A 22,542-nucleotide genomic window follows, 5' to 3' on the forward strand; every position below is an offset into this window, starting at 1 on the left:
ACTGGATATTGATGGTTCAACTGTTGATAATCCTGCTCAGGTGGCTAACAAACTAAATCAGTATTTTGTATCTACATTCACCCATGAGGAGTTATTCAGGGAGGGAAATGCCAGAGGTCAGTTAAACTCTGGCAGTGAGCTAGATGATTTTGTAATAAATGAGAGGAAAGTGGAGGAGAAATTGTTGAAGATAAACATAAGAAAGGCATCCGGGGTGGATGGGATCTATCCAGTTATATTAAAGGAGGTGGCAAAGGAAATAAGCAAACCCTTAGCCATAATTATGAGAGCTTCTTTGGACTCAGGGGAGGTACCCATGGATTGGAGATGTGCAAATGTGACCCCAATTCACAAAAGAGGATCAAAGGCTGACACAAGTAATTATAGACCTGTGAGTTTAACTTCTGTTCCATGAAAATTAATGGAGACACTTTTCTTCTTCTTCTTTGGTCCTTAGCTGGCGGCTGGAGGAGGCGGTTGGCCACGCAACCAGTATGCTGCTGGAGGTGCTGTAGGGTTTCGGAATTGCTCTGTGATGTTCTTCCATGTTTTACGATCCATGGCCTCAGTCCTGGCCTGATTAAGGTCGAGATGTCGGCTCTTCAGGTCATTTTCCACTTGCTTGGCCCACTTTTTCCTAAGCGCAGTCCGTTGAATGCTCCATTGGGTGGGTCGTTGTGTCTCCAAAGGAGTGTGGATGGTATTCTATTCGTGCCCATTCTACATATGTGGCCAAACCATCTAAGCCTTCGCTTCTGGATTTGGTCGGCGATGGTTGGTTGCTGTTGGCATCTGGTGCGGATAGTATCATTAGTGATGTGGTCGCGAAGTGAGATGCCCAGGATCTGCTGCAGGCATCGAATTTGGAATACCTGAAGTTTTGTTTAAATCTAGCTTGAGACAAATCCATGTTTCCGATCCGTAAAGGAGAATGGGCAGGATGAAAGTCCAAAAGAGTCGGATTTTAGTCTTTGAGGAAATGTTGGTCCTCTTCGACAGACACCATTTGAGCGAGGCGAACGCAGTGGCCGCCTGTCCAATTCTGCTGTGGATCTCCATGGTGGATGAAACTTTCTTCTCCTGGACCAGCGACCCAAGGTATTTAAAGTCCTGCAGTTGCTCGATCTGGACGCCTTCGAGATAGATTTGGGTGGCTTACGACCCATCTGTTGTCAGGGCCTTTGTTTTATCAGCATTGATCTACAACCCGTATGGCCGGGCAATGTCGTAGAGGATGTCCGTGGCTTCAGTGTCGTTTCCGGCAAAGATAGCACTATCGTCGGCAAACATCAAGTCAGTCACATAGTGATCCTTGCCATATTGTATGCCCTGTCTGTTGCCAAATGCTTGCCTCGTAATGGCATCGACCACGATGTCGAAAAGCAACGGGGAGGCTATGTCCCCTTGGCAGACTCCAGTTTGGATGGTAAATTCCTCAGATAAATCGTTCTGGATGCACACCTGGCTAGTTAGGCGCCTCCGTAGCCAGGTGGGAAGGAGCAGCAGTGCTTAGCACACGCTTCTTGATTAGACCGCGGTTCGAGCCCGTCACCACCAAATACGGAGAATGCAGAAAGGTCAGGGAATGACCATCGCATATCCCGGAGCAATATGGCCTTAGGTGCTAATGCTCCTAAAAACTAAATAACAAACAAACAAACCTGGCTAGTTAAACCGTTGTATCCAGTTTTGAGGAGTGTGATGACTTTTCGAGGTACTTGTTCGACCTCTAGCAATTTCCATAAGGCGGGCTGGTGGACACAGTCGAAAGCAGACTTAAAGTCAATAAAAACAATGACGGTTCGCTGTCCACACCAGATCCTCTCCTCCATCAGCTGACGGATGGCGAAGATTTGGTCACAGCATCCTCGCCCGGGTCTAAATCCGGCCTGTTCTTCTCAACTGGTTTGCTCGTGATGTTTTTGCATCCTTGACTGAATGATCTTCATAAGGACCTTTCCGATGATGGAAAGGAGACTGATGCCATGGTAGTTCTTGCAATCCCGGTTATCAGCTTTCTTGTGGATTGTCACGATAATGGCTTTCCTCCATGTTAGCGGAATTTGTTCAGTGCACCAGATGGTTTTGAGGAGTGAGTGTAGTTGGCGAAACAGGAAACAGTACATCTCCCCCCCACTTTGATTGCTTCTGTGGTGACTTGATCCACTCCTGGTGCCCTGCCATTCTTTAGGGATTGTATGGCTGCTTTCACTTCTACTGTAGGCCTGACATCGACCACGGATACCTCAGGTGGATCGATCTGTAGTGCGGCTGGTGGTGGTCCCTGAGGCGGGTCATGATTATACAATGCTTTAAAGAGAATTCACTCCACCATTGCAGGCGTTCGGACGGTGATCGCACTAAGGTCCCATCAGCGTTTTTGAAGTTGTCATTAGTCAATTTGGTCTTTCCACTTAGACATCTGAGGGTGCAGCAGAGAGCGCGGTACTCGTGCTTGGATGCCGCCTCTTCAAGATCATCTACCACTTGGTTCCAGTATGCTTCTCTCTCTGCTTTCATCCTCTGTCGGACTTCTTGGTTTAACTGCCGGTACCGTTTGAAGTCGAGGCACTCGTCTGATACCCATGGTTGCGTTCGGCGTCTGGCAGGTGGGCATAGGGGCTTGGCACATTCCAGGATGGCATCAGAGTTCTGCTTTTCTTCTTCATTTATATCCTCAGATGCGGCCAGTAGTGTCTCAAAGCAGTCGGATAGGGCGATCTGATATGCCTGTTTGTTGGCAGTATTCATTAGTTGCCTCCAGTCCAGCTTGGCTGACTGAGATGACCTTTTTGCAAGTCGTAGTTTGAGCTGCAGCTTAGCCTGGATGAGGTAGTGATCAGATCCGCAATCAGGTCCCCTCATGGCACGGACGTCCATGAGTGATGAGCTATATCGGGCGTTGATCAAAATGTAGTCCAGGATTGCCGAGGCCTTGCCAGATGGATTTCACCATGTAAGTTGATGTTTTGGGGGGTGCTGGAAATGGCTGTTTCCGATGATCAGGTTGTTAGATGCAGCAAAGGACAACAGATGTAGTCCGTTGTCGTTGATCTTCCCATGACCAAACTTGCCCATTGTTGTTTCCCAACCAGATCTGTCCATGCCAATGTGGGCGTTAAAGTCACCTGCATGGATGATCACTTCTGTCTGTGGAATTGAATCCAGCGTATGTTGGAGCTGGTTGTAAAAATCGCATAGGCGGAGATGATATGGGTCTTGATGGTGCCTTTGACAGTAAGGACTGCCAGGCAATCTGATATTGGCTGGAAAGCGACCACGCTACTGGTGGCCTGAACATCGACCATAAAGCCCACTCCTGCTTCTCGTTTCTCACCACCAGAGTAGAATAGCGTAACCACTTCGTTAGGTGCTGGTAGTTGGATGATCATCGTTCCAGACCAGGTGAGCCTTAGTTCGGATAATGCCGCGATTGATATCTTGCACCTAAGTAGTTGTTGGGCGATGATTTCCTTTTGTCCAACGTGGTGCCCCATTCGAACATTCCATTCACCAATGTTAATTGCCCTTTTCGGTGTAGTAAGCTTACTGCTGTGGCCAGTGGTCCTCTTCACACCGGCATCCTGGGTCCCCAGTGCTGGCGCATCGGCTAACCCAGATGCAGTAACATTGTTGAAAGAGCTTGTTCCATATTTCATGTGGTTTCTTGCCTAGTTTCCCCGGTTTCCCGGTTCTGGTCATTTTGGCAGGATGACCACCCTCCTCCTTTCGCAGCCGGGCTTGGGACCGTCCATGGCAGAGTCACTGGTTAAAGAAGTAGTGCAGAATCATCTAGACAAGACTTTGGTTATAGCTTGGACACAGCATGGTTTTGTTAAGGGAAAGTCTTGCCTGATCAGTTTGATTGGATACTATGATGTGGTCACAAAGGAACTGGATGCAGGGAATAACTTTGATATCCTATATTTCGATCTTAGAAAGGCTTTTGATACTGTTGCATATGGAAGACTGCTGAACGAATTGGAGCAGTGTGGCATTGGAGGCAAATTGCTGCTATGGATAAAGGGTTGGTTGAGTGGGAGAAGACAGACAGTTGTAATCAATGGACACACCCTCAGCGTTCAGTGTTAGGTCCGTTGTTGTTTTCTGTATTTATAAATAATATTGATGATGGTATATCAAGTTTAATGTCCACATTTGTAGACGATACAGAGGTTGGCAGGTTTGTTAAGGACAATACTGATGCTATGCTGCTGCAGCAGGATCTGGAAAGGTTGAGCAGATGGGCTTGAGAGGTGGCAAATGAAGTTTAACATTGACAAATGTAAAGTACTACATATGGGGGAACAGCAACCCCACAGCAACACATCAACTCTGTGGTACTACACTGACAGTGGTAGAGAATGAAAAGGACCTGGGGGTAATTGTGCAGGCAGATATAAAGTTTTCTGAGCGTTGCAGACAGGCTGCAAGAATAGCTCATAGTGTCTTGTCAGTGATATACAGGAATTTTTCTAGCAGGAATAAGGAGGTGATTATCCCCTTGTTTAACGCAGTAGTTAGGCCACATCTTGAGTACTGTATGCAGGTATGGAAGCCTCATTTTAAGAAGGGTGTAGAGCTCTTGGAACGAGTACAGAGAAGGGCAACAAGATTAGTGAATGGAACAAAGGGTTGCTCTTACGAAGAAAGGCTTAAATTTTGCAAACTACAGTGTCTGGAGAATAGGCACCTGTGAGGTTTGTTTGTTTGTTTTTTAGGAGCATTACAACTAAAGCCATATTGCTCCGGAGATATGCGGTGGTCATTTCCTGACCTTTCCACTTCCTCCTTATTTGGTGGGCATGGGCTCGAATCCCGGTCTAATCAAGAAGCGTGTGCTACGCACTGCTGCTCCTGCCCACCTGGCTATGGAGGCACCACCTGTGAGGTGATCTGATTGAGGTGTATAAAGCCTTGAGTGGTTTGAGTATGCCCAAGGCTCATGGGATTCTTCTTCTTTCTCAGATTAATCACCTGAGAGGGCATAAATTCAAATTGGGGAAAGACAGATGTTGGATAGATGTGCGGAAGTTTGCCTTTAGGCAGCAGGTAGTTGGTTGGTGGAACAGACTTCCATCCTTTGTTGTGGAAGTTGATAGCCTAAATAAATTTAAGGTTGAAATGGGGGCGGTTTTTTTTTTTTTTGGCTGATGCTGCATAAACTTGCTTTCTTGCATCATATGCCTCTACTAATGCTAATTTTTTTTTTTTTTTTTTTCATTACAAAATCAGCAATAATACCTTCAAATGATGCTTTTTGCAGTCTTATTCTGAATGTAGAGTAGCACAAGAGAAGACAAGTGTTGTTGTCCCTTGGTTGATCAGAGTTTTTATTTTATTTTTTATTATTATTGCCAGTTTGAGGATTATGAACTATTAAGGCACTTCATGTTAAATTCCGTTTGAACTGTTGGGACCAAAATATTTGTGCGAAATATTTACAATATAATGATTTCAGTGGGTCAAGGTTTTACAGTAGTTATCATTGCTTTATAATTTCTTTAGCATACAGTAATGTATGCTGAAGAAATTATACAAGGTCCTCGAGGGATATGTAGTTCAACATTTATTAACGAAAAACGTTCACGTGTAATGGTATTAAATTGTGATCACTATTTGTAATATTTTTAATAGTAAGAAAAAGGATAAGAACATTACAATCATTATGTTATAGGCCTGATGATTGTTAATCAACATGAATCCTTTGAGGTTTTTTTGATAAATTTCTGCATCCCCTCTTTGTAAGTCTCCAAAATTTCTTTTGTTTTCTAAACCTTTTACTTCACTGATTTTGTTAATTTCTGATCTTGGTGTGATACACAGAATTGTCGTAGCACCACTAATTGTATTTCACCAAATTGTCACATACCTCATCATCATCATCATCAGCCATTTTCAATCCACTGCAGGATGAAGGCCTCTCCAGCAACTTTCCAGTTCCTTCTGTTTTGAGCACTGGCCATCCATTTACTACCCAAAAACTCGTGAATTTCATCTATCCATCTCCGCCTTTGCCTTCCAGGTTTTCTTCTAGCTCCTCTTGGGTACCATTCTGTTATTTTCTTAGTCCATCTGTCATCATGTCTTTGAGCTATGTGTCCTGCCCAAGACCATTTTAGTTCTTTAGTTTTGATAAGAATGTCCTTTACTTGAGTTTGCTGCCTAATCCATGTGTTTCTCTTCTTATCTAACAGTCTGATTCCCAATATAATTTGTTCCATTCTTTGCTGTGTAGTTCTCAGCTTCTCTTCCATTCTTTTGGTGAGTGCCCAAGTTTCACTTCCATAAGTCATGGTGGGGAGTATACATTGATTCATTATTTTACGTTTCAGACAAACTGGGATATTGCTCTTCAGTATGTGACTATATTTCCTGAATGCTATCCATCCAAAATTTATTCTTCTCTTGACTTCCAGCCATTTATCATTATTACAGCTAATAACTTGTCCCAGATAAGTATATGACTCCACCTTTTCAATTACTGCTCCTTCAATCATTATTTCCCTTTCTGTGGCATACTTGTTCATCATTACTTTTGTTTTAGCCATATTCGTCTTTAGTCCAAAATCCTTACTAACTGTGCATAACTGATTAAGATTTTCCTCTAATTCTTTGGGATCGTAGCTTATAGCCACAATGTCATGTGCAAATCGTAAATGGTTTAGGTACTCTCCATTCACATTGACTCCTTTCTGCAACCAGTCTAATATTCTGAAAGCTTCCTCAAGGGCAGCAGTAAACAGCTTCGGAGATATTGTGTTTCCTTGTCGAACTCCTTTCTCGATTTTAAATTTGCTACTGTCTTTGTCTAGTCTAATAAAGGAGATAGCACTCTCATATATTTTCTTCAAAATCGTAATATATGGGGTATATATGCCTTGTCTTTCCAGTGCCCGAAACATTGCCTTATGCTGTATGGAGTCAAATGCCTTTTCATAATCCACAAATGCCAGGCATAATGGTGTTTTATATTCATTTGCTTTCTCCATTAGCTGTGATATTACGTGAAGGTGATCCATAGTTGAGAATCCTGTCCTAAAGCCAGCTTGCTCATTCAGTTGATTCTCATCAAGTATTCTTTCTAATCTGTTAGTAATGACCCTTGTGAACAACTTGTAGATGTGGGATAACAAGCTAATTGGTCTATAATTTCCAATTTCTGATTTATCTCCTTTCTTATGCAGCAAAACTATGATTGCATTATTCCACTGCTTAGGCGTCACACCTTTTCTAATGCACTTTGTGAGAGCCTTGCCAGTTTTTGTGTTATGTCTCTTCCTCCCAATTTTAACAACTCTACAGTAACTTCATCTTCCCCCGGGGCTTTCCGATTCTTCATTTTCTTCAATGCATGTTCTACCTCATCAGGAAGAATATCGGGTATGTCGCATGTGTTGCTACTTTGCAATCCATCTTCCCCACTGCTGGTATCATTCCCTCGCTCCTTGTATAATTCTCCATAGTAGTCTTCTGCTATTTGAATTATGCCTTCTCTGCTGTTTATAAGTACACCATCGCTATTCTTCAGTTTCAGTATCATTTGTCTTTCTGTATTACTGCTCATGGCTGCTGATTTAAATCCTTTGTTTTTCCTTAATGCTTGTTCTACTTTTCTTGTGTTAAATCTTCTTATGTCCTCTCTGAGTCTCTTTCTAATGGCTTTGCATAACTCAGTATACTCAATTTTCTCCCTGTCAGTGTTTTTCTTGCTCTTCATTTGTCGTCTTTGGTTCATCATGACAAGTGTTTCTTGACTAATTTTTTCTTCTTTGGATTTCTGTTTCCCTATAGGTTTCTTGGGCTTTATCACTTTCAGAAAGTTGTAATATTCCTCGTCGATATCTTGGTTCTGAGCAGTCTGCAGAAGCTCAAACTTGTTTTTAAGTTCCAGTACATACTGCTTTTTCTCCTCCTCAGTTATCTCAAAGACCTTTGTATTATTTACTTGAGTCAGTTTTTTCCTTTCCTTTCCTACATCTATATCAAGTGTACATCTTACCATTCTGTGATCACTTCCAATAACAGAAGATATATTGTTATTCCTCACTAACAGATTGTTAATCCATTTGGACTCTTCCATGTCCACTTTCTGTTCACCCTTTTCTTGAAAAAAAGTGTTCATTACTGACAGTCCTTGAGATTCTGCAAATTCCACAAGACTTTTACCTCTTTTATTTCTTTCACCAATTCCAAAATTTCCTATAGTTCCTCTTTCTGCGCTGTTTTGCCTTTTTCCAACCTTAGCATTGAAGTCCCCCATAATAATAGTGTAGTGGGTTTTCTACTCATCTAGAAGACTCTCAATGTCGGTGTACATTTCTTCTACCTCTTCATCATCATGGATCGGTGTTGGTGCATAAATCATTATAATCTTTAGCTTGTACCTCTTAGAAATCTTGGGTATTAGTCTTGACACCCTTGGTGATGTACTTTTGAATTCCAAAATGTTGTTTTTAAAATCTTTATGGACCAGAAACCCAACTCCACCTTCACTCCTTTCACTGTTTCCATTGGTGTACAGCAGATTTCCACTTGATAAACTTAAGTGATTCATTTCTTCTTCTTGTTTCAGCCAAACCGATGATATTCCAACTCACATTTTCTAATTCCTTTTCGAGCTCTAATATCCTGTCTTCACCGATGAGTGATCGTACGTACAGTGAAATGTTATTCACCAAATTGTCTTGTACACCAAACTGTCATGCACTGAATTGTTGCATACAAGAAATTGTTGTGCACTGAACTGTTGTACAACAAATTGTCTTGCAAAAGATTGATATGGACTCAGTGAAGATGAATGTTTCCGTTGTTTGCTCATTTGTTTTGTTTCTTTGTAATGGTGATATACTCAGCATTCATCCATTGTCACAATTTGGTTGAAAAAATCATCAGCATTCTCTCTCTCTCTCTCTGCAAAACTCTAACAATCGTGTGGAATACTCCTTTGTGTGTAACTTTTGAGTGGGTGTCAGGAATCTTGGAACTCATTGGGTTGCCACCTTAGACATTACAGGAACTCATGCATTATGCTGCAAACAGACCCATAGCCTATGTTCACTTTATTTTAAGACAGATGTGAGACTGTAAAATTTATAGTCTCTCATCTGTCTTCAAGGACTAGCGTGAACCACAATGGCGTGGTTTTTTGTTGAGATGTCTCCTCTCTTTGGTCATCTAGCACACTGTTTTGCACAAACCTGAACTGTCTTTACCAGTTTTTTGCAGTCTGATGATGGGCCATTCACCTCATATACAGATTCCATCTCCTTGTGTATTTTTTTTTAATTCTTTGATTGCAAATGAAGAAATTTTATAATGGATTGGACCTCAACCTTCATCCTCTCACTGTATTCGTGGATCTAGTTCAGTAACTGATGGATCAAGAAAATTATTTAAATATATATTAACTTATGAGGCTAAGTTGTGTGTATATACTGAAAGGACAGAATTCATGGGATACATGGTTCCTGAACAATGTGATGCTGTCACCCCTCTTGCTAGTGGATGAACCCACCTCTTGGCAGGTATATGGGTACACTGCATCATTGCATTCATGTAGATGGTAATTCGATGTCAGTATGGATAAATGTTGTGAGTTAACCAACTTTGAAAGAAGGATGATAGTGTGTGTGTGCCTGATGCATGGGTCACACCATTGCGGAGGTGGTATAGAAATTGCACCATATTCCCATTTGACGTTATCAAGAGTGTATTGGGAATACGCCATTTCCGGGACAATATCTCACCGTGGACAGCACTGTGGGCAGAGAAAGGTGGTGGATGAATGTGGTCATTGACATCTATCTCGTACTGTTTCAGTCAGCCGGACAGCGACAGTGGCACAAATCACCACTGACTTCAACGAGTCAGGTGCCAGAAATCTCTCCATCAAGACCATCTCACCTGGGCAAAAGAACATCAGCACTGGATCTTGGATGATTGGAGATGGTTCTCCTAGTCCAAAGAGTCTCTTTTACAGTTATTTTGAGCAGATGGGAGGGTGCGTATCTGGCGGAAACTGCACCTGTCATGTCAACAAGGAATTGTTCAGGCAAATGGACGGTCGGTAATGATATGGGGTGTGTTCAACTGCCACACGTTGGGGCCTCTGCTACATCTAGACGAATCTCTGAATGGTCCAGGTTACGTGTCCATCCTGCATCCCTTCATGGTCATCGTGCACTCACAGGGCAATGGACTCTTCTAGCAGGACAATGCACCTCCCCACAGAGCCGAGGTGACTAGAACATGGTTCTAAGAGCATTCAGCAGATTTTACCACCATGGAATGGCCTTATTTGTCTTATTTTGTTTTGTTTTGCTTGTGGAACACCAGTCTGAATCAACATTGCACTGGCATATGTCAGCTGATGCACTGCCTCAGGTTTTTTGGGCTTTGTTACTCAGAGCATAACTCTCCCCACCTTGTGTACACATTGTACTGCCATATTCAAATTCTGCATCACATTTGTCTGAGTGACACCATGCCTCTGTTATTCCTACAATGTCTGCATTTGACAACTTAACACAGCTCATGTATTTGTTTGGTCCATGAGGGCCCCCAGCAGTCTTTGGAATCCCTCACACCTTATTTTCTAGCTGCTGCATGTTCGAATACAAGCAGTGCATGAATCATTTATACCTAAGCCTGCAGCTGCTATTAATCTATTAGACTGTGCTTCCCCCCTCCTAAGCTAGTAGTTTTACAACTCACCTAACATTGCCTCGATAACTAACAAAGAGTTGGTGCCTCCGTAGCCAGGTGGGAAGGAGCAGCAGTGCGTAGCACACGCTTCTTGATTAAACTGGGGTTCGAGCCCGTCACCACCAAATACGGAGGATGCGGAACAGTCAGGGAATGACCACCGCATATCCTGGAGCAATATGGCCTTAGTTGCTAATGCTCCTAAAAACCAAATAACAAACAAAGAACTTGATAGGCACTGACCTAACACTGCACTCTGCCATGGAGGATCCATATCTTGTGTTATTTGTATGTAGTCTTCAGCACTGTGGTGTGCAGCTGAGTGCTTGAAGGGTTCCTCTTTTTAATTTCTTTGAAAGCATCCACCCTGTTCATCAATCTCTCATATAATGCTATCACAATGTTGACTTGACAGATGAGATTCTAACACTGCAATGAAAGTACACAAGGATAATGTTCTTCCCTGGCCATATCATGTACCAGTATGGATGACTCTGCAAAAAGGCAACAAGTAGTGCAACAGATATAGTTATGATTTGCAAGAGAACTGCCATTGATGGTTCTCTTTTGAGCCAAAACTTTCCTGTTACTTTGAGCTTTTTGCTTTGCTGCTTTTATTTGAGGCATGTTTCTAGTATAAATTTAATTAAAAATTAATGTCCAAACTAAGGTAAGGACATTGCACGGCATTACCAGATTGTTATATATTATGTGCTACGCTATTACATTTCTGTACAGTGCTACTCCCTTTTTGCTAAAAAAAAAAAAAAAAAAAAATACAAGCCTACATGATTAGAACCTTCAGGCTACTTATTTACTTCAATTAAAACACTGTGCTACTACAAATAGAAAATAAACCATAGAATACATGCACTTTAGAGACATGGTATGTTAATGCCTCATGGTCCTGGCATTTATTCTAAACATTTCACTCAACTCAGCAGCCAGACAGTGGAAAGGGAACATGATTGGAATATAAATCTAATCTGTGTATTAAAATCTGCAGGTTTCTCCCCATCGGTATTGTATCTTTGTTTGCACAAAACTATTTTCAGTTCAATAGGCAGACAGGTGGAAAGGTGTTTTTTTTTTTTTTTTTCCCCCACCAGTCATTTTGAAATTAAGCTTGAATTTGCCCACTGTTTTGAAACTGTACATTATACAAGATTTTTCAAATTTTAGCAATACACAAGACTCGCAAACAAAACTTGTTAGTTGCTGTAGCACCTCTCTATATTTGGCTGAATGTATAGCCGCCCTAATGTGTGGTCAGTGACTTTGAATAGCATTGGACTCATTGAGTACATGGTGAGATGGCTATCCTTAAGCTTTGGTTTTTTTTTTTTTTTTTTTTTTTTGCAACATTTCAATTCAGTTTCTTACCTCAGTTTTCATTGTTGTCTCCTATATAGTAAAACAGTTTTTAAATTTGAAAATATTTTTATTGTTATTGTAATAGAGGCGATGTTATTATTATTATACTATAGTGCACAAAAATTTTTGTTTTAATTTAATTTTTATGTTCTGGCTAAATACATCTATTGCAAATCAACAATTCCTTTTTATTCATTATAAAGTAAAGAGAGTAAAATATGAAACAGAACATTAAGGTGTCATATTACAAATGCAACCTAAAAGAAAGACCTATTCTTTCAAAAAAAAAAAAATATATATATATATATATATATATATATATATATATATATATTTGAGGGCCTCCGTAGCCAAGTGGTCAGGAGCGGGAGTGCAGTAGCACACTCTCTTTGAGCTAGACCGGGGTTCAAGCCCCTGACTGCTAAATACGGCCGATCTGCCAACCCGCACTGAACCAGCGTGGCCGATTATGGTCCATTTCCCTCAGCATGAATTGTTGAGGAGGCTTCCATCCTGCAGTGGGTTGATAATGGCTGCAATTTGTCTTTTTATATATATATATAGAGATAGCCCTTGTTTGTGCCGGTCCGATTTGCCCCAATTCGCAATAGCGCCGGTCACTAACCACAAGACTATTTTTATTTATTTATTTTTGCAATTTTTTTTATAAATTGAAAGTTTAAAATTGTCAGACAAAATTTATGGGCATCGTACTGTACTATGTATCATGCACTGTTCACGTGATCAAGGACAATTGAGCTAATCAGCAATTAGCGCGTCTGTATCGGGAATGCAGGAGGTAAACATTCAGTTGGTTGTTTACGTCATATACTACCCGTGTTGGAAATTTATTACTAATTGTGCTATTAATAAGTTAAATAATCATTAATAGTAGTGATAGCAGTGTGCAGCTTTTGCCAAACCAAAAAACTATAATTTTTAGGACACTCGAATAATTAAATTCATCTGCCGTGCAGTGTGTCTTATGTCTGTTAATTGCATGTGTTCTATGGTAGTCTGTTTTGCTGGATGAAAAAACCCAAGTCTCTGGGGGAAACCTTGCTGTCCATGCCTGAGACCGACTAACTCAGCCACAGAGTGAAAAAAGCCCATTAAAATTCCTCGCATCATCGATGGGATTCGAAGCTTTTGCCAATCGTGATAGCCATGTGCAGTTTTTGCCAGTCGTGTTATTAAGTTTTTAATTAAATTAGAATAAAGAGACACCATGTCTGGTAAAAGAAGTTCAATGAATACTAGTGAAAATGAAAGCATGGAAAATAAGATGGAGGTTATTCGGAGGATGGAAGCTAATGAAAGCTGCCCTAATGTGTGTGTAGGGCTATGAATATGCCTCCATTGACTGTTACTACAATTATGAAGAATGCTGATAAAATAAAACAATCAATTCAAAGTGCTACACAAGTTCGTTACAGCAGAAATAAGCTTTTGGAAAAAATGTAGCAATTGCTGACACTGGGATTTGAACCAAAAAACATTCCCTTGATCCAGCTGTAATAACTGAAAGGGCTAAGTCAATTTTTGAAGACTTAGAGAAGAAAGGTCAGTGAAATAAAATATTTTTGGCCAGCAAGGGATGGTTCCGAGATTTAAAGCAAGAACCAAATGCAGAAGTGTGAAAATTACTGACAAGGCAGCAAGTGCAGATGTTGAGGCAGCTGCCACATTCCATTCAGGCCATAGTACAGGAAGGTGATTACCCTGCAGATCTCATCTTCAATGTTGATGAAACGGGCCTTTATTGGAAAAAGTTGCCCTCAAGAACATTCATTGCCCATGAAGAAAATTGGGCTCCTGGATTTAAAGCATCAAAAGACAGGCTGACACTTTTGTTGGGAGCAAATGTGTCAGGCAATTTAAAATTGAAGCCAATGTTGGTGTACCATTCAGAAATACCATGTGTTATGAAAGGTTTAAACAAAGCCATGTTGACCATCATTTTGTACTAGAATCAAACAAGAAGGCTTGGGTGACACAGAATGTCTTCTTGGATTGGTACAACTATTTTTACCCTACTGCTCTCAAATTCTGCAATGATAAAAATTTACCAACCAAAGCTATTCTTCTTTTGGACAATGCCCTTGGACATCCTGCAAATCTGGGTGAAGTCAGAATGCCTCTTAAAGTTAATGTTGTCTACATACCCCCTAATACAAAATCAGTTTTGCAACCCATGGACCAGGGGGTAATAGCCGCCTTTAAAGCTTATTACCTGCGGCAAACATTTATAGAAATGGTGATAGCTTTGGACGTGTCCAGTATTACCACCAGAGAATGTTGGAGGTCTGATGTCTTTAAGGACATCAAACTTCTCCCAGATCTCATGCATGACTTTGGAGGATTCAAGCCACAACAGAATGTTGTAGAAGACATCAGCATGCTGGCACAAGAGGCAGGGTTAGAAGAAGTTACAGTTGAAGATGTAACTGAGCTCTTGAAGAGTCATCAGAGATTCTTTCAGATGAAGACCTTGAAGAGTTAGTTGCAAAACGTAGCCAACAGCAGGAGGAAGACTCTCATCAAAAAATTATGATGACCAGTGATCTACAATGTATCCTTGCAAGTGTAGAGTCCCTCACTAATGAGCTCTGTGACATTGAACACGACTGGGAGAGAAGTGCCACAGTTAAAAGGGGTGTCATATCAACCCTGAGCCCGTATTTTGAAATTCTTAAAGAGAGGAGGAAGAAATCCAGGCAATCAACACTTGATCCTTTCTTCAGAAAAAGATAATCTTCTCAACCAGGGCCGTCAACAGAAGATCCACAACCAGGACCCTGAAGAGCCAACTAAAACTTTGACTTTACGCCACTGTCAAAATGTTTTATGTATGTATTAATTTATTTTTTATTTACATGTATGTACTTATTATATTTATGAAGGTTAAAAATAAAACACTTTTTTAAATTAAAACCTTTATTTCTTTCCTTTAAGTATACCAGTATTGAAAAGGGTAAGTAAAATCTTTGGTGCCCGGAAACCTAACCCTGTGATTTCCCATTGACTCCATGGTATAAAGGGTTCCATTTATGCCGATTCCATTTGCGCCTGTCCCCCCAGGAACCTAACCCGACGTAAATCGAAGGCTACCTGCGCACGCACACACACACACACACACACACACACACACACACACACACACACACACACACACACACACACACACACACACACACACACACACACACAGGGTGTTTCAAAATGATGGTCAATAATTTAAAGGTGAAGAGTACAAACTAAAATAGGCAAAAAAGTCTCAGTGAACATCGGGCCGCAAATGAACCGTTTTCGAGATAATGCACATTTTCTGTTAAGATCCGCCTCTGACTATGGGAGCACTAGTTTAGCAAAAATCTGTGACTCCATCCTTTGCTAAGGGTGGTTTTATTAAACATAAGATAATACATTTATGTATTATATAACATATAATATAAGATAATACATTTATGTTGAAATTAAAAATTTTTAATTTTTAATTTCAACTCCACAGAATTTTATAGAAGTTACACGTTACTCTTTCTAACACCCTTTCCTCAACATCAGGTGTTATGCTTCTGGGCTTACTTGCTCATACTTCATGTGCGAAGTACCCATGGTCTCTAAGGCGTTGATGTATCCTGATGAATGGGCGCCTATTGGGCTGTTTTCGGTGGGGAAATGCTTCTTGGTACAAACATGCAGCCTCGAGTGCACTGCTGTTGGCTTTACCAAACATGAAGTGCATGTCTGCATACTCTTCATTGCTGTAACCTCTCTCCATGTTGACTATCCTTTGACAAATACTAGTATGCCTGCTATGTCTCAGAGCATTGAGAGAGGGAAAATGAGCATAAACAGTTCACCTTGTCAGTGGTGGATCCCAACTAGAAATGTGCCATATCTCGAAAACGATTCATTTAAGGACCCATGTTTACTAGGCTTTTTTTGCATTTTGTAGTCTGTACAGTTTGCCTTTAAATTATCGACCATCACTTTTGAAAGTGTGTGTGTGTGTGTGTGTGTGTGTGTGTGTGTGTGTGTGTGTGTGTGTGTGTGTGTGTGTGTGTGTGTGTGTGTGGTGCTTTTTTTTGTAGAAAATTAGGTGCCAGTAATCATTTTTTGCTATCAGGAAAAATTGAAAATTAAAAGGATATGAAAAGTACTCGTTTTCTGGTTTTTTTTTTTTTTTTTTTTCCTCCTGATATTGTTACTTTGGTAGTAATGTTTTCGGAATAAGAACAACAAATTTAGTATATTAACACAGTTTATTAAGCATAAGTTTATTATTCAAGTATATGAAGAAAATAGGTAAAATAAATCGGCCAACTACTGAGTGCCGAGCACTCAGGATGAAGGGTCCGTAATCACAAATGGTCGTTAGTGTAGTATCTCAAATAGAAACTTTATGTTAACTGAAAAATGTTTCTAGAACCCTGGCTTGGCTTAAAACTGAGGAACTAACGAAAATGTTGTCTATTTGAGTCTTTGCAGTTGTTGTGAATGAATGGGAGAAGCGACTCTGACTTCCTGGTGAAGCAATTAAAGTCTTGGGGTAAAAGCGACTGGCAGGTGAGGGCCGTGCAAGCCTCCACGCAGGTGCCTGGTGCCTCCCCACCACTGCTGCCTCAACACTGGCTCTCTGAGTACCTCCTTGCCGGGACAACTCCAGCTTTGAAAATTGTTAAAAAATACTTCTTGTCTCAAAATTTATAAATGACCTTTATAGACTTATTAACTAACTATTTAGCAACCTTTTTGTCACCAAAAGGAGAGTTGCTTAATACGGAGAAGTGCAATAAAAATTTGTTTTTTTAATTTTAACACAAAGATAAATGATAGATTTCAACCGGAATAGTTTTCCCTTGATAAACATCGAATAACACATAGCTAATATGATTTTTAAATTTTTAGCTCCATTAGCGACGGAAATAGAGGTGGAGGGGACACGAAAATTACTCACATTTTCCTGTCTGGTGCTTTCATTTTTAATTTTAAAAATATTTTAAGATTATATTTTAAACCTACTCGTTGAGCTCTTTCCAGTGGTATATAATAAGCTATAGGTTGTCTACAACATTTTTGTTCTCCCCCTACATTTTGCAAATGTGGGGAGGTTTTACTCTCTCCACATTTCTCAGACAAATTTTTTTCAACAACAATCAATATGCCGTTATGTTAGCCCACATGATGTACAAATCCATGCAAAATTTCAAGTCCGGAAACGCATTAAGCATTAATAGGTTGAGTGGTTCCAGAGATACAATGCTGTGACAAACAGACAGACGGATGGACAGACAACCGAGTGACATAAGGGTCCTTCGTTAGACTATGGCCCCTAAAAATAAGTAAAAATAATTTCATAATAAAGTTTTTGTAGAATATTCCAAATTTTTATTAAGTTCTCATCTGATATCCTATGCCGACTTCTTTTCTTCCTCTTTGTGTGTCTCTTGCTTAATGCGTTTTCGGAGCAGCCATGAAACAACATATTTTTCTGGATTGAAGCGGGTCAGCAGTGGGCTACAATTTTAAGAAACAGTAGTGAAGAAACCGTTTTTGCCATCAACGAAGCTCTAGTTGGGCTGACAATCAGATTCACTTGTGAAAATCCTCGTTCACATTCACTCGATGAAATTGGTATCCTACTCAGAGCATCCATCAAATGCTTCAATTCTTCCAAAACCATCTTTTCGATTAGGTATTCCCGAAATCCATGAATTGTATCTCTTTCATTTAACTGTAACCTAATTGACAATTTTCTAACTTCATTTTCACCAAATGCCATCATTTCACATTTAGAAGGTTTAATACCTTTGTTGTCCTCGTTTTCCTTCTCTCGTCATCAGTATTGTTGTTAGTTCTTAAATTTGAATTTTTTTTTTTTTTTTTTTTTTTCGAAACTGTCCAAAACGTGTCATTCGGATATTCAGGTACTGTGACCATGAAAACAAAGATAGGGAAAATTTATGGAAAATGTGGATAATGCACTTTCGCGAAACAACGGATGATTATTTGTTGGGGTAAAAGAAAATCACTCCCTTCTAATTCTCGAACGGGACGCTTATAGTTGATTCATAGTGGTGTTGAACCTACGGCCAGCCAGGAAAGTGAACTAAAACAGCATTTTAAATTTTGTTAATTATCAAAAAAAATTTCTCATTAAATGTTTTGTTCAGTAAATGTAGTGTATTGTGCTTAATAAAATTTTCAAATATTTTTAATTTTACTTTTACATGCAATAAGATATGGAAAAAGGAATACACTAAAGAAATCTAACTTTGAATTTTTTTTTAATATGGCCCCTGTATGGAAAAAGTTTGCACACCACTGCAGTAGAAGGTGGACCAGAGCGACTTCTCTGTATGTGAGACAGGTGGTCGGATAGGTTTTACCAGGTACCACTAAGTTGTAGAATGGTAATCCCTTTAGCCCTTTTAATTGCCTAAATTGCCTCAAGGCCAGAAATGCGAACAGTGCGTACCAAGTATATTCTCTCCTAATCTGTTCACTATATGAAAATTTTCTCGCTCAACAGAAAGTATTTTAAATGTACTTCCAAGTGGAATTCAAAATAATTCGCTATAAAAGGACTTCGTTAAACAGAGGTGCAGCTGAGTAATTTAGGATTATAAAAATGGTTATACAGTTTTATATAGAAAATATCTTAACAATAGACAGTGAAAAATGCATATTTAGTTAAATAATTTTAAGCTTATTTGAATAGCAAATTTACGGAATATTACAAATTTCGAAGTGCATTACATCCAAACATCACTGTTAATAAAGGTGCCGGTACGCCGTATTGTTGTGTACCGTCCCAAAAAAAAAAAGCACTATATATATATATATATAAAAGAAAAACTAAATTATTTGCAAACATGATAGACCTTGAAATAAACATGTTTGTAAACAAATATGCTTGTGAAATGCAGCAACATATGAGAGGCATTAACTGATACTGAAAGTGTTAGTATTATTGCATTAAGCTGAATCAGGAAAGAATTTTCCCATTTTGTGTTATGCTGTTGACTTTTTAAAAATCTTATTTCAAATTAAAAGAAAGGTGTTGTGTGTGTGTGTGTGTGTTATAAACTAAATTCCATGATAAATTTTTAAATTTAAAAATCAAATTTGTTTTCTTGAAGAATAATATTTATATTTTGCTTATTTCTTAGAAGGCTCATGAAGAACATGATATGCTTCTCATGAAACAGGAAGAATTAACAGCAGCTGTGCAAGCAGCTAAGGATGAAGCTGTTGGTCATCAGACTGAGTTAATTGTACTTAGAGATCAAGTTCGCCTCTTGGAGTCCACCGTAGAAAGTATTCATGCAGACAAGAGGCTGCTCGAAATGCAGTTAAGTGAAAGCCAAGAACAGTTGTCTGCTAGTCATATTGAAATTTCTCAACTAAAGCTTCAGCTAGAAAATGAGCAACAGAAGGTAATTCTGTTTTGAAAGGTATTTCTTTTAATGTATATTAATATTATTAATTGGATTAGTAATGCTAATTAAAATAATCTGGTATTTATACAAAATATCTAATGGCTAAAATTAAATTCAATTGGTTATATAAAAAAAATTCTAAATTTATTGCCAAGAGTAAGTTCTGTTGAGGTCCTCATTTGAAAGAACTCAAATGGTGATCTATATTGGGGCTGGGGGAAACTATGGACTGCCACACCTTTGATTGTGCCTATGCTGCCATTAACTTAACATTTACCTAACCTCCAGTTTTATATATTTTTTTATATATAAAACTTTTTTTTAAATATATACAGTTTTATGTAATAGTGTATTAGGCTGACATTGTTATTATATCATCATTTTTTTATTTCATATTTCTTGCAAAACACGGAGAATCCTAATTATAGTGCTGATATTGTCATACAAATCTTCCAATTGATATTGCAGTTTATGAAACTTACCAAATGCAAAATAATTATTTTAAATTCTTTAAGTTAATATGTTATTAATAACACTTGAGCATACAAATATGCTAACAGTAAATAAATAAGCCAAGCAGAGTTGGCCCTGAATAATTATAAATTAAGATTCTAAAGGAATTAATAAATGCATTTTGGTTCCAGAAACAATCGAGTTCAAGTTTGTTAACTCTCTGGTGAGTGAGGTCTGGACATATGTAAGCTGCACATGGTTTTTTTTTTTTTTTGATGAATTTAGAAGTTTTTAAACATTGATAAACTATGTGCATAAATGCTTTAAATATTAATTTTTTCCTATTTCAACTTTATAACCAAACAGTAGACTGACATTACTTGTTAAAAATAAAATAAAAATAAAAAAAAAAAAAAAAAAAATCATAAAAAAATAAAAGCTTATCATTACTTTTTTTTTTTTAGTGCCATAAAACTCCATAGTTATATGCTGTCTTTACAAAAAAAGTATCTGGACACATGTTGGTTTCAAGTTGATATCACTGCCACTCACTTCAATAGTGTTTCAGTATCCTTTTGACCACTATGGCATGCTTTACCCTCCTAGATAGGATTTCTGCCAATGAACTGCAGTGGGTATAGTCCTCCATTCCTCCTGCAGAACAGTGAACAGATGAGCTACCCGTGTTGGACTTTTTTTTTTGGTCTGGAACTCTGCACTGGCGATTCCAACTTTTGTACATTCATGTCCACAAACCATTCTTGAACAGCATTGGCAGTATGGCATAGGAAAATTACTTAGTTAAACAAACATGGGCCTGGTACAAAGACCTGCCACATTGTAGGGAGAATGGAATTGTTCAGAATGGTAGGTTAGGTGTTGGCATTCTTGATTCTCTGCACAACTGACAAAAGCCTTAGGCCATACCATGAGAAACAACACCACATTATAACCCTATCTCCTCTGAACTTCATTGTTGGCACAATGCAATCAAGTGACAGACACTCACCAGGCATCCTCCAAATCACCCCCATCTGACCAGAGTAGGGTAATCAGATTTGTCACTCCATGGATTAATTTTCACCGCTCTGTGGACCCATTATGTCACTATTCCACCATTCAAGACAAGGTTGCTAGTTGCAGTTGGTGATATTTGACTTATACACTGCCATTCTCCCACAAAGACTAAGACTGTGGGGCTCCGTATGTATCATGTTCTTACAGACCTTTATGCTTATTGATGCTTTAAACCAGGAGTTCCCAAACTTTTTGATCAGAGACCCCCCCACAAGTTAAAATTCAGTAATAACAAAGACCTCAAGAGCAATAAGCTTCAAGTTAATATATTTTATAAACATTTTTTTTAGAAAATGTATCCAATTATGATTTGCAATGCATATTAAAAAAATTTAATGAACACTAACACATACTGTATGTCTAACGTGAAAGATGTTGTTGATGTGCTTTTAGAAAAGAGGAAATATTGGGTTCGTGATTTATTAGTTTTAATCTTAGATCTCCATTATTTTCGAGATCTAGTCGATTTCTCTGCTTAGTTAAAATACTGTTAGCGTGGCTAAATCCAGCTTCTACCCTGTATGAACTTGGAAAGGTCAACAATAAAGGCTCGACAGTTTTATACAGTTTGGGGTAGTTTTCAATAATATTTTTACTTGTCCAAAATCCCCTGAAACTTTCTTTTGAGTACAGTGATTTAGCTTCTAGGTCCATCTTCAATTGAATAATTTCCTCTTCCAAATCCAGATCCAAATTGTCCCTATCACCCTCTGCATGAAATGGAGACATAATCCATTCTGGAACTTTCGTATCTTTGAGATTCTTGAATCTATTTTTAAAATCCTCTTAAGCGTTCGAGGTGAGCTACATAAATAAATATGTCGGAATCTGAAAAATTTCCTTTGGCTTCTTGTTCTAAAGATGACATATTTGAAAAGAAGTGAAAATTTCTACGACCCAGTGAAGTTTTGAAGAGCATTAACTTTTCTTGAAATCCCAAAATAATTGTATGACTCTGTATAATTGTAATGTCTCTGCCTTGCAGTTTTTTTTGTGCTTCATTGAATTTTGAAAATATATCAGCAAGGTAAAAGAGGTGGTTTTTACACTGACTAAATTTATCAGCAAATGATTGATTGTGCTCTGACAAAAATTCCACCACTGAGTTATAAAGTTCTACACGCCTTTGCAAACAGTTACCTTTTGACAACCATCTTACTTCTGTATGAAGGAACAATTGGTTGAAATTTTTGTCATTTTTTTTTCACATAGTATAGTAAACAGTCAGCTGTTAAGAGCATTTGCTTTTATTTTATTTATTAACTTAATGCAAATTTGCAAATCAGCATGAAAGTCTTCATTTATGTTTTTTGCAACAAGGTGTTGTCTGTGTAAAACACAATGTACTATTTGTATTTTAGGATTTTCTGTTTTAGCTAAAGCTAAAAATCCTCTGTACTCACCAACCATAGGTGGAGCTCCATCCATTGCAATTGCTGTTATATTACTAAAGGGAACATCGTACTTTTCAAAATACTCTTGCACA

At 38.9% G+C, this 22,542-nt stretch overlaps 1 protein-coding gene across 2 annotated transcripts in view; it reads left to right on the top strand.

The window, feature by feature from the left end:
- Nucleotides 1–22,542, top strand: part of LOC150088728 (cytospin-A-like) — a 382,988-nt gene that overhangs the window by 213,234 nt on the left and 147,212 nt on the right. For both annotated transcript variants that reach the window (XM_090370880.1, XM_090370881.1), the window contains exon 6: nt 19,257–19,523. In XM_090370880.1, the coding sequence (XP_090227006.1) occupies nt 19,257–19,523 (267 nt within the window). The remainder of the gene's footprint in view (nt 1–19,256; nt 19,524–22,542) is intronic.

The sequence above is a fragment of the Mastigoproctus giganteus genome, chromosome 3 (genome assembly GCF_048544385.1).
Source record: "Mastigoproctus giganteus isolate SK-2022 chromosome 3, ASM4854438v1, whole genome shotgun sequence".
In the NCBI taxonomy this organism is placed as follows: domain Eukaryota; kingdom Metazoa; phylum Arthropoda; class Arachnida; order Uropygi; family Thelyphonidae; genus Mastigoproctus; species Mastigoproctus giganteus.